The sequence below is a fragment of the Raphanus sativus genome, chromosome 6, assembly GCF_000801105.2.
Source record: "Raphanus sativus cultivar WK10039 chromosome 6, ASM80110v3, whole genome shotgun sequence".
NCBI lineage: Eukaryota > Viridiplantae > Streptophyta > Magnoliopsida > Brassicales > Brassicaceae > Raphanus > Raphanus sativus.
In genome coordinates, this window is record NC_079516.1 from 26,858,914 (window position 1) to 26,871,236 (window position 12,323).

A 12,323-nucleotide genomic window follows, 5' to 3' on the forward strand; every position below is an offset into this window, starting at 1 on the left:
CAGTAATTAGAATTGGATGGTATATATGGTGTGATGAGTTTTTTAGGTGAAAATTATTATATGCATGAATTTGAGGCGTAAAATGTATGTAGAAACATTAAAAGATAAGATAATAAAATTGAAAATATTATCCATAAATTGTATAAAGTATGAAGTACAATTCTCGATAGAGAAAACAACTTCAATGAGAGACCTGAAAAAAAAATCATTTTGTAAGAAATTGGACGGGTATTTTTGTATAATTTGAAAGATTTACAAATTTGTAAATTTTATCTTCTCCGGAAACAATATTAAATTAACATACCATGATCAAAATAGTGAGAACACTTTTTTTCCGAGAATGAAATAGTATCGATTTTCATAGTCATCACCACCCATCTGCCAATACAAAAAATAAACAATTGTAACAATTTATATATTTTAGAAAAGATATTGGAAAAAAATAAATAACAATCACGTACCCTCCCTACGGAATATTTTGAAAAACTTGTTTGTAGACAACATTCAATGTTTTTGTCTCGACCTTCCTTTCTTTACCAGTTATTAGGATTTTAATCCAGATCTCGACTTAACTCTTGAAAGTGCAACGTAGAGCTGACCATGAGAGAACACTGGCCTAGGCAAAAACAAACCAACACTTTCTAGTGTTTGACCTTGACTTTTGTTGATGGTCATCGCGAAAGCCAGTGTAACGGGAAACTGTATTCGACGCATTCTGAAGGGAAATTTTGTGTCAGGTGGACTGACATACATTCTAGGAATCCAGACTTTGTCTCCAGCAGTACTGTTTCCAGTTATAATTCTACCTTCTATAACATGGGGGAGAAACTGAGTAAAAATTAGCCTAGTACCATTGAATAAGCCATCTACCAAATCCAAGTTACGGAGACACATAATAGGAGCACCAACCTTCAGCTTCAAATTATGTCTAGGCATTCCTGCCACTCTAACACTGTTCAAAAACTCTGTTGGATAGGTAACATTTTCTTCTACATCAACATCGGATGGGATTATACTGTTAGAGCTAAGGTAAACCTTGTATTCACCTGAAAGCACGTGTAAATCCTTTACTCTAGAATAATGTAAAAAGTTAGTCGAACATAAGAGTAAACAGAATCAAATGTTACCTAGCAACTGCGAAAGCATGTAATCATTTATTTTATCAACTTCATCATTTGTGGGTGTGAGAATGGCTCGATGTCTATACAAATCCTTATCTTCTGAGGTTTGAAAAGCTTGTCCATAAACCTCCTTTGCAATAGTCTGAATAGGATCTTCTCCAATATTTTTGATCAACAGATCAGAAGGGATGTCAATGTCAACTTGACCGTCGTTTGGCAAATTTATTTTTCCATCTCCAACATCCAAAATCCATTTTGAGAAGGATTGAAGGTCTTTTGCTGCATCATCAGTAAGACCAGCGAGCAATCTCATGTTTTTTGTTAGCTTCAAAACTTTGCAGTGCTCCCAAAGATATGACGAATTCAGAGCTTGCAAAACAGTCTCTGCTCTACCATCTCCAGGTATAACCGGTAAAATCTGTCTGAAATCTCCACCGAAAACAACTACTTTACCTCCAAAAGGTTTGTCTTCAGAAGATCTTATAATATCACGCATAGAACGATCCAAAGTCTCGAAACAGTGTCTGCTCATCATAGGCGCCTCATCCCATACAATGAGCTTTGCTGCTATAACTAATTCTGCACGATCTGATCCTGGGTCAATTTTCTTGTAAGTAGTAAACTCGTCGGCATCTATCGGAATACCAAACCTGGAATGTGCGGTTTTACCTCCTTCCAACAATAATGCAGCAATTCCACTGGATGCGGTATTTAGAACAATCATACGTCTAGATCGGATTGCTGATGAGAGTACTCTATATACGAAGGTTTTACCTGTGCCTCCATAACCATAAAGAAAGAACACTCCACCGCTATCATTTAAAACTGCATCCAAAATCTTGTTGTAAACCCCTCTTTGCTCATCTGTTATCATCGCCATAAGTCTTTCATTTTCTTTTAGCTGATCTTCCACAACATACTTAAGCTCATCATCTATAAGGCGATTGCCGTTGTAACAACCAAAATCATCTGGCTTTGGCATTAGGAGCCATTTCTGGAGGCTACGACCATTGCTAAGCAAATGATTTTGGATCTCGGTTAGAGCAATGTTTTTGATCTGATCTATGGTCAAGTTCAACTCTGAAAATTTGATAAATTAATTAAATAAGAGAGACCTGATTTAAAACATATTTCGTTTAATAAGAAAAAAACTCACCGGGATTTCCAGTTTGTCGTCGTTTCTTGTAGAGAATATCGTCGGTTAGATACTCCCAAGTAGCTTCCCACACAACATGAGGCTGAGATAATGTTTTGGATACCAACATTCTCGAAAAAAGCTTCCTCGCATACGTGCCAGAACTATTATCACTACAATCTTTGATTGCTTCTATGTATTCCTTGTCATCATCCATCAAACCCAAAGCATAGCAAGCATCTTCGTATGTAGAATATACAACACCATCAACTGTTCTTATATCCTCGTACGATTTCGGCCCTCTTACCCAATTTAGCATTACTCTTAAGAAATATAGCTCATCTTGTGCTGGATTAATATGTGCAATCCTCCCTATCGCAAAGCTTCGTTTACGTGGTACCCATTCTCTCATACTTGCTTTCCAAACAAATTTGTTAGAAATTCGGCATATGTCAAATCTCTTACCTCTGGATATTTTTGATTTGCTATGAACCACGCCAGAAACATGGATTGGTTGACATATTTTTTCTTCAGGATATTCTCAATAGGTTCATCTTCATCAAAAAAAACCAGCTCCTGATCCGGGAGATGAAATCCAAGTTTCTCTACAGAAGTAGTACGAAAATGTGTAGGAAAAGCAAGAACCCGCCACGACGACTCGCATGCAGTTATATATCTAATATAGAAATACGATAAACATAAATTAGAAACAACAATCGTAGACCTTAAAATGTAAAAGAAAGTAGTATTAAATTTTTAATAATGTAATTATTTAATTGTAAAAACAAAGTTTTTTAATTTCATATACGATAGTATATATATTTGTCTAAGCGTATACTTTAATAATGTAGACTAATATTAATAGATTATGCATGTATTTTCGGTTCATGCACACATAGATACTAAGTAATAATAATAAATATAATAATACATGCAGTCGTAATATGTTTTGATTTCGTCGATGACGCCATCTTCATCTTCTTTATCCATTGCAGCTGAAGCATAATCAGGTCCCTTATGGATATATTTGAAAAGATACTTAACAGCACGCGTTTGGATGCACCACTCGACATTCATATGCGCGTGATATCGAAGCATGAGGTTTCTATTGTAAGGTACAACATATCCATTGTCTAATCTGATTCCATTTTTCTCAATGAACCTACCATCAATACGACGCATGTAAGCTGGAAATCCATTTGCGTCAATCGATGTCCTGATGTTCAGTCGTTTCGGAAACATCTTAGAACATTTACTGTTAACCATACATACATTATCCTTCTTTGCTGGACCGCAAGGACCATGCATCATACAATCCCCAACGATTGCATACAGGTCTGGATCTACCGTCTTGTCAGGTATCTCAGCCGATATAATAGTGTCTATATGATCAGCTGTTGGAAATTTGGCTCCATTTTGCATGAAGACGAGAATATGAACGTGTGGCATTCCTCTTTTCTGAAACTCAATCGTGTACATTACTGACAAAACATAAAAGAAAACATTTTAAACATTTTAACTGATGAAAATACTATCTAAAGTAGTTCCTTGAAAAACAAAACAAAAAACACCGGCATCACTGGAGAAAATTGGTAGGAGATTTACCTGCAGAAACTGGGCCAAATAAGGAGCCGTCCTTTTTTGTCAAAAACTCAATAAGATTATCAAGTTTCATCTTGAAAACTCTACACAATATTTCAGGCCTGTCTTCGGTGGTAAGGTTATATTTTTTCAGATACCTTGTAACTTCAGGCAATTTTGGATTGCACGTAAAAGTGATGAAAAGATCTGGAAATCCATAGTACTTGCACAGAGCCATGGCATCGTAGTAATGTTGCTTCATATAACGTTTTCCTCCGGTGAAAGTTGCTGGGATGAAAATTCGGCTCCCTTGCTCAGCCATCTTAGCTCCGCCTTTTGCAGCTGCTTTCTGGATTGCATCATAACTAACTGACCGGAGTTTTTTCTGATTCAGCCATAAGTAACGCAGTCTACTCGATTCTATCATTGTGTAGGCGTCACAAGGAACTGATGAAACAATCTTCCTGATCTCGTAATCGTGGGTGCTTCCCCCTTCTTCTCTAAAATGCGAAATGCAAAGTATTCACGCATAGTTACATTTTTGCGTTCTCTCCCAGCCGTGTCTTCAAAACCAATTGGAATATTTAATCGAAAACCATCCTCTCCATATGGAAACAATAGTGGATACTGCAGAGGCAAATACGCCGGATGTAATTCACTTATCCTTGCAACTTTCCACTTGTACTCTCTAGAACAATATCTCGGGGATCCATATTTAAAACAAAATCTCCAGGTATCAAAGCAGCAACTTCATTTGCAGTGGGCAGATTATGGGTCCGTCCATCAGATTGCCGACTTTCAATCAACCTCATCCTATAACCTGTTGATCCTTCCACGTCGAACCTATCTCTTGCAGACCTAAAAGCCTTAACATGAGGATTATACTGATCTAACATATTCTGCAGAAGAAGAACAAGTGGTTCTCTTAGTTTCTTAGAGCTAGCTCCGTCAGACCTGTCCAGTATATTAAGAATAAAAAATAAGTAAAAAAATTGTAGACAAACATGCAAAATCCTAAAATATAGTCATAATAAGTTCAGAAAGTCTACAAAATTACCCGGCATAAGCGTCAAGTCTATTTTTTTTTTATCTCATTTAAAGTATCAATGATATACAGCTGGGAGAATTTTGGAGCTTGTCCAGGCTCGGGAACTATATCACAAATACGATGATAGTTCTCACCGGACATTCGGAAAACAAATGGTCCATGACCATTGTTAATAGAATGATCTATCTTCCCACCAAGTGATGTGAAAGAGAACATCATATTGTAAGCTCGTATAAACTCTCGATAATGTTTACTTAATTCGTCTCCTTTGCATAACAAATACATTAACTCCATTGGAGGATTCGCGAGCCAAGGAAGCACAACTTTTCCATGTTTACAACACATTGAGAAGACAGGTTTCTTGCTACGACGGTGTTTTGCAATTCTTTCACCATACCACATGTATGCTTGACAAAACCTACAATTCCAAACTGGATCCCCTTCGTCGTAATAACCTGTATAAAAAATGACTTCATTAGGATAAAAAATAACTAATAAATTGTTATTTATTATCAAGAGATTGTAAAATTTTGAAGTCATCACCATTTTTTTGTAACCTGATAGTAATAGATGAAGTAACGGTATGATTTTCTTGTTGTGGGATATGTTGTGGTGATGGGTTTATCAAAGACTCTCCACCAGGATAGCCACTGTAAGTCTGATTGTCGTCATATTCATCTTCATTTTCAGACTCACTCTCCATTTTATATCGATTATTATAAGCTGCGTGAAAAAGTAAATCACAACATATAAAATCGAATATCATCAATGAATATAAATAAATGTCTAAGTATATAGATGGAAAAGACTTTATACCTTCAGGATGGTCCTGTACGATGAACCTTGGTGGAGGAATGAATTCATTTGTTTTGTTTTGGTTTGGACACTGAGTAGCTGGAAAAGATTGATTTAAACATATAAACGAATGTAAGTATGTTAGAATTTCCTGAAATTGGTAAACATCTACAACATTTAAATTGCTGGCGGGTCATTATATTATTAGGATTAAAACAGGGTCAGTAATACCTTCAGGATTTGAATCTGTTTCAAACAATGGTGGAAGACCAGAACTCGATGGTCCTGTAATGTTCGAACCTGGCCTTGCTGTTTTTGGAAATGTTTAAGTTTAGTCGCACTTTAGATATAGTACAATACAATATATATGCCTTCATTTTATTAAACACCCGTTGTTACTTTTCTTTTGTTTAGTCTTTGAATTCACCGATGGAGGTGATCCAATTATGTTACGTTTCCTGAAGGAAATGTTGGTACTCCCGATAATAGATTCTTGATTACCAATTGAAGCTAAAAGATAACATTGTTTTATTATAAGAAACTTTTTATCAATCAGAGTCAATTATTACTATTGTCTTTACTATTTCTTTAAAATAATACTACTTCAAAAATAACTTATGTTATCGGCCGTGATTAGTTACCGGTTTCTATACTCGATGGGTCCATGTTGGTTACAGAGCCACTGCCATTTGAAAGATTTAGTGAAGTTTGGGTTGAAGTACAGGAACCTGCAGACGTAAGTACAATAACCTTTGGAAATAAGAAATGTAATATCGAGAAATTTTGCATAATTGTTCTATAGAAAAATCGTAAGTAGCACTGGAAAAGAAACTATTACCGATATTTGGTACAACTGATGGCTTTGTTGGCTTGAAAATCCTTGTCACTGTTTAATTTAACGTAGATCATGGTCAGAAATGTTTTGTTCTTTGGCAGATTAACAAAAATCAACGTCGGGAAAATCAAACCGAGAAGAGAGTAACCTCTATTTGTGGTAGTAAGGCCTATTGTTCTTTTGTTATTCAGTATTTCCTTTCTCGCAGATCTAGCTTGCTGTGTTAATCCAGGTTTAGGCTCCGATGGCTGTGGATTAATGGGTCGAAATACTTGATTTGTAACATTATGAAAGGGCGTTCTAAAAGGATTGATTGTTGTTTCTGGTGAAACGTTTGTGATGGATGACTTTTGTGTTACATTCCTCCTTGGAGTATTCTCTTTGTCATTGATACATATGTTATCAAAGTGTGGCAGCAAAAACAATCATTATTAAAAGTGTGTCACTTCAAAATGTCTACCAAATTCTTATGAAATATATTTGTTTTAGAGAATTTTCTTTTGTTTCTATAAATTTTCCATACGAATCGGTTACCTATACTCAGTTATATATACACGGTTGTACGAAAATTATAATATATTCATAAAGGTTTATATTTATTTTAAGGAAAACATACCAATTTTTTTAATCTTCGGTGGTTTCTTCCCACTGTCTGTTCCCAGTGGATTACTTCTCTTCATGCGTCAGACTTTTCAGATATTGCTTGTGTCTTTTGTAAGAACAGGACTCTAGCTATAGAATTTTCCGAATGCAGTTAGAAAAAGGCTTCAACAAACTTATATAGTTTGACAGAAAATGAAGACTATAGAATTCAGAAGACGACATATTTAATCAATATAATAAAGATAGATTGATGACCATTAGGTTTTACCATCATTTGAAATATATGCAAAATCCTTTGTTGCCAATTCTAAAGTTGGTATTAATTTCTTACCGTGTTTATATTCCTTGCGTAAGTGAATATGATATTTTTTTCGGAAAACAGTTGATATTTTTATAATTGACGAATCATCTGTTGTTAGCTGTGTACATTTATTGTAAATGATTGTTTTGTAAGTTTACCATATATAGAACCCCATATTTTTTCACCTTAGATATAAAATTATTTTCGGATCTAAATTGCAACTGATTGGGTTATTCTTTTGATAAATTTTTAAAGATTAAATGTGCTATGATCTCTCCCAAAGTGGTATAGTAGTTGTTTTATAAACCAATTATATAAAAACAACTTATTATTCATTGTGATAAGAAAAAAAACGCAAAAGGAAAATAATGAAAACATAATGAAATTGTTAAAAAATGCCAAAAACAAATAATTGCTTAAACGCTTGCACTTTCAAGTGCATAATGTCTTCAACTTTCTTCCTTCATTTTGGATTAGCAATCGATTCTTTTAATACTCACTCGTCATCCGAGTCATAATCATGAAATATGACAACATGTGGCTGCATAAATAAATAATTTTGTTAGAAAATGTAAATATACTAAAAATAGTTTATATAAGAGTAAAAACAAAACTTACATGTGGATGAAAGAGTTCGATTATTTCTGCATTGTCAACAACTGAATCAACAACATATGCTGAATTTTGTTCTTTTTGACCATTAGATTCGATTGTCAGCATAAATAGAATTTTCCTCCCAATCAATTCAGTTAGAGATTGTGGTACAAAATGTGGATTTTCCTATAAAACATAATTATTCATTTACGATGTAAAGTATCGAAATAATATATTCTTTAATCCCCCTATTCAAAATGAAGCAAATACCTGAGGAGCCTCTTCGACCAACTGAAACGCAGGTCTTCTAATTAGCTTCTCCGCGATATTGTTGAAAAGCACAACTTGGCTTCAACATTTGATTCATCGCTAACACGTACAACCAAGTGGTAACTAAAGATATAAAAGCTAATTAGTATATGAACTTTTAACAAAATGAGAGTATAAAGTCCGAAGGTTGAAAACTATAAACTTCATACCAGTTAATACCATTATCAAAATCCTTTCTACATCTTTTGCAATTGTATTGAGGGTTCTGGTGAATATTTTGATTCTCTCCCTCAATACCATTTAATTGTCTATCCATTTTTTCTTGTGCAAACTTTGCAGGCCGTGTAGTACCATGGTTTATCCAAATCAATGGCCTCGATTTTAGCAACAACCATAAACTTTCCAGACTATGAACCAGCATTGAAATGCAAATCATATTAAAAAAATTAGATGCTGAGAATTACTTTTGCCTTATACAAAAATACATTTTGTCAATTTAGTAAAAGGACGAAATATTTACCGAATTTGATTCAATAATTTCAGATATGGATTTCTTCACGGTTGTCACTGCCATTTCTCTGTATACAAAAATATCAATATGAAAATTCATGGAGGTTTATATAACTTAATAACAGAGAATATATATAGTGGATATTATATAACCTCTTTGTGCTCAATATGATCTACACAATGGTCGAGCATATAACAATTTCATACTTATAAGAGCATATGAAATTAAATAAGTCAAGTAAATATTTTCTTGAGCAACAAAATATTGTTATACATATGAGAATGGCGAGGAGTAATGGTGAAGTAATTTTGAAACATTTTTATATAGTTAATGGCATAAAATATATGCCTTCCTAAAGTTATTTCGATCACAACCATTAGTGCATTTCCTAAATTGACAGCTTAATTTAAGTAAGCAAATTTATAGAACTGCAGAATATATTATGTAAACTATTATTGGTCTAATTGATGTTTTACTTTCTACATTTTTATTACTAAAATAACTTATTTTGATGCTAACTATTGGTGCATGCCAAGAAAATCAACGACAATATCCTCTTATTAAATGACAATACAATTACCACAGCCTTTTAGCCTAGAAGGTGTAGACCCTTCTGCATGTGTCGTCCCTTCTCCTTTTTTAGCACGTACTTCTAGCATCCTTGGTAATAACAACTTGGTAACAATTTTTTTCTTCCACGTAAACAGCATTCTTGGCACGTTCAATCACATCATGTAAGAAATAAAATTATTCTTTATAAATATCCTACAACTTCCTACATTACTTTCACAACATTCTCATTATCAATTGCGAGTAAACAATACCTTAATTAAAAGAATATACTTCCCGAGAAGAAAGACACTACTTTGAAGATGGGAGAAGATGCATCGGTAAACAATTATGACATCATATCCATCGGTGATTCTGCGTCTTCAAATGACGATCACTCCAACTCAGATCGCACCAACTACTTCAGAAACATTTCCTTGTCATATTTTGCTGCCCAACCAACCGAAATGCTGTCTAAGCACATAGAGTTCAAGAACTATGCTTGGAGAGTGGGAACCCTGAGGCACACTATATTGAGGGCATTCTTCAATTGTTCGTAAAGGAAGACGAGCAGGCAGGCCTATATCATTTACGCCAATCATCGGATGGAGGTTATATAGACGGTACGTATCTTTATGGTTTGTCACTGCTTGCCGTAGAACGATTTCATAAAGGTCAGAAGTATTTGGATAAACTGGGATGGAAGGAAAATCGTTCAACCTCCGATCAATGCTGGGAAAGAGTCAAGAAATCTCTGACTGATATCCCGTACTTCATGAATCAAGGCTACTATATAGCTCGTGCCAACCTTGAGACACTCTGTGGTTGCCGCTCAAGGAAAAGACGTGGTCGAGTATGCAACCATGGTTACTACTATGAAAGGCTTAATCAATTTGTTGAGTTTGCTATGAGTAAAAACAACTAAAGGGAAGTTTTCATCTGTTATTATCTATGAACGCATGTAAAAGTACTTATGTTTTTACATGATTATTTATCTATTTCGTTCAATTTTCTAAGTTGCTACTTTGTTTGTTTTATTTGAATATTTATATAAATAGAATCTAATAACATATCCCTCAGTATATAAACTACTGAATTAACTTAGATAATACTATATACGTAGTTAATGTATTATAAAAAGTTATGATTACATATGTCTTGGAAATTTCTACAAAGGACCTAACAACCTTTGTAGGTTCATGAACATATGTCTTTGAAATTTCTATAAAAAAAACTAACAACCTTTGTAACAATAAGAGATAGAATTGGTGACACACGTTATTTACTAAATAGTGTGTCCATGAAGGAAAAATTAAATTGAAGGTCGACACAATCTTCAAAATTCATATCATATTAATTGATAACAACTATTTTTCCTTTGTACTTTCAATATAAAAGTTAATAGGATTAATTGACTTTAGTCGCGATGGCATTTAATTACTCGGGTTTCTAAAATGAAAGATAAAAATCTTTTGTAATAAATACAAAAGAAATATAATTCATTTAAATTTCATACTATTACTTTCTGGTAAGTAAATTCACCTTCCAAAAACAAAACGGAAACCGTAAATGGTGTTTCATATGGTAAGATTATATATTAACTTATCACAATGAAACTACTTTATATTGATTGAATGTTAATAAATATGATTGACGTTAGCAGGCAATTTATTTGCAATCAAATCTTCTTAAAATATTATTAAGATCTCATGTAATAGGTACAAAAGACATTTATTTAAACACTCAAAATATTTCTTAGGCATAATATAGTGGTCAAGTAATTCACCTTCTTTGTAAACGACAAATCAATGATCTTATGGATATTAGAGGAGGTGGAACCAAATATTACCGATGCTGTATCTCTAATAATATACTTAGAAAACTCCAAATTTTTGTCTAAAATAAAACAAAATGTTACTAATTATTCAATAAAATGGACAAATTAGGTCTTAATATAGTAGCAAACTTCAAATCTGGATATTTGGTGCCCATGATTTAGCTTTTGAATCCCAAACAAAGTTACAAACACCACCGTCATATGAAGACTTTAGATTTACTACCTGAGGTATTTGTTTGTTATTCCCATCCAATACACAAACTTGGATTTATCTTGGTCTTCGTTGATTTCGAATGAATATTGCTCTCTGTGTATAAATGTCATCATATTGTGATATCGATGTCTATGATGGAATTCAATCTCTGTATGATTCTCTACTTTTTCGTAAACCTGCAAAATATAATACGACAGGTTATTCCCTCGAAGTACTCCAAACGTATAATTCATTGTAAATATTTTATAAGATAAAAATCACTTACATAACAATAGGAAGACTGTGAAGTTTGATCAAATGTGCATAGTTCCTAAAAGAAAATAAAGCATGAATCCTTAACTCAAGAAAAGTAATGTTCAGCATTAATGTTTGGATCTCGAGAGAGAGAGCAAACCTGTGTAGAAATTGACCAACTATACTTGCCCGGCTGCATGTTAAGCTAAGAAACAAGTATTGCTACGTTTGATTAAGGATTTGCAATTTCTTGATTTATAGAGTTAGGTTTACACTAATGGGACCTTAGGGTTTTCAGTTTTGAAGGCCCTCTTGTATATTTAAGACCCAGTTCAAATTTACTTCGCATTAAGTAATTAGTAACATTGAAATGAAGATTTTGAAGGCCTCTTGTATATTTAAGACCCAGTTCAAATTTACTTCGCATTAAGTGATAGTTTAAAATTGACAATCGGATTCTTATTGTTCCGTTTCTTGAAATGAAGATTTTGATCTCAGTTTGACCATCAGATTAGACTATTTAATACAATCACAGGACCTTGAAAACATTTAGTAGCACCCTGTGAAAAACGATACAATATTCCAATTAGTTTTCGTATTTCTTCTGTAGATTGAAGAAAAAAAAAAGATCTGATTATGGCTTGAAATATCGTAACAAATTCATGTAAATATAATTCCACCTAATGTTTTCATGT

At 33.6% G+C, this 12,323-nt stretch overlaps 1 protein-coding gene across 1 annotated transcript; it reads right to left on the minus strand.

The window, feature by feature from the left end:
• Positions 1-466: 466 nt before the first annotated feature.
• Positions 467-6,346, minus strand: LOC108835816 (uncharacterized). The gene is given in 14 exon segments (XM_056987144.1): positions 467-558; positions 561-1,046; positions 1,128-1,134; positions 1,249-2,201; positions 2,278-2,558; positions 3,188-3,737; positions 3,828-3,892; positions 3,996-4,337; positions 4,645-4,791; positions 5,443-5,608; positions 5,702-5,779; positions 5,912-5,989; positions 6,080-6,190; positions 6,322-6,346. Coding segments are annotated over 14 exon segments (3,381 nt in total).
• Between the last annotated feature and the right edge of the window lie 5,977 nt (positions 6,347-12,323).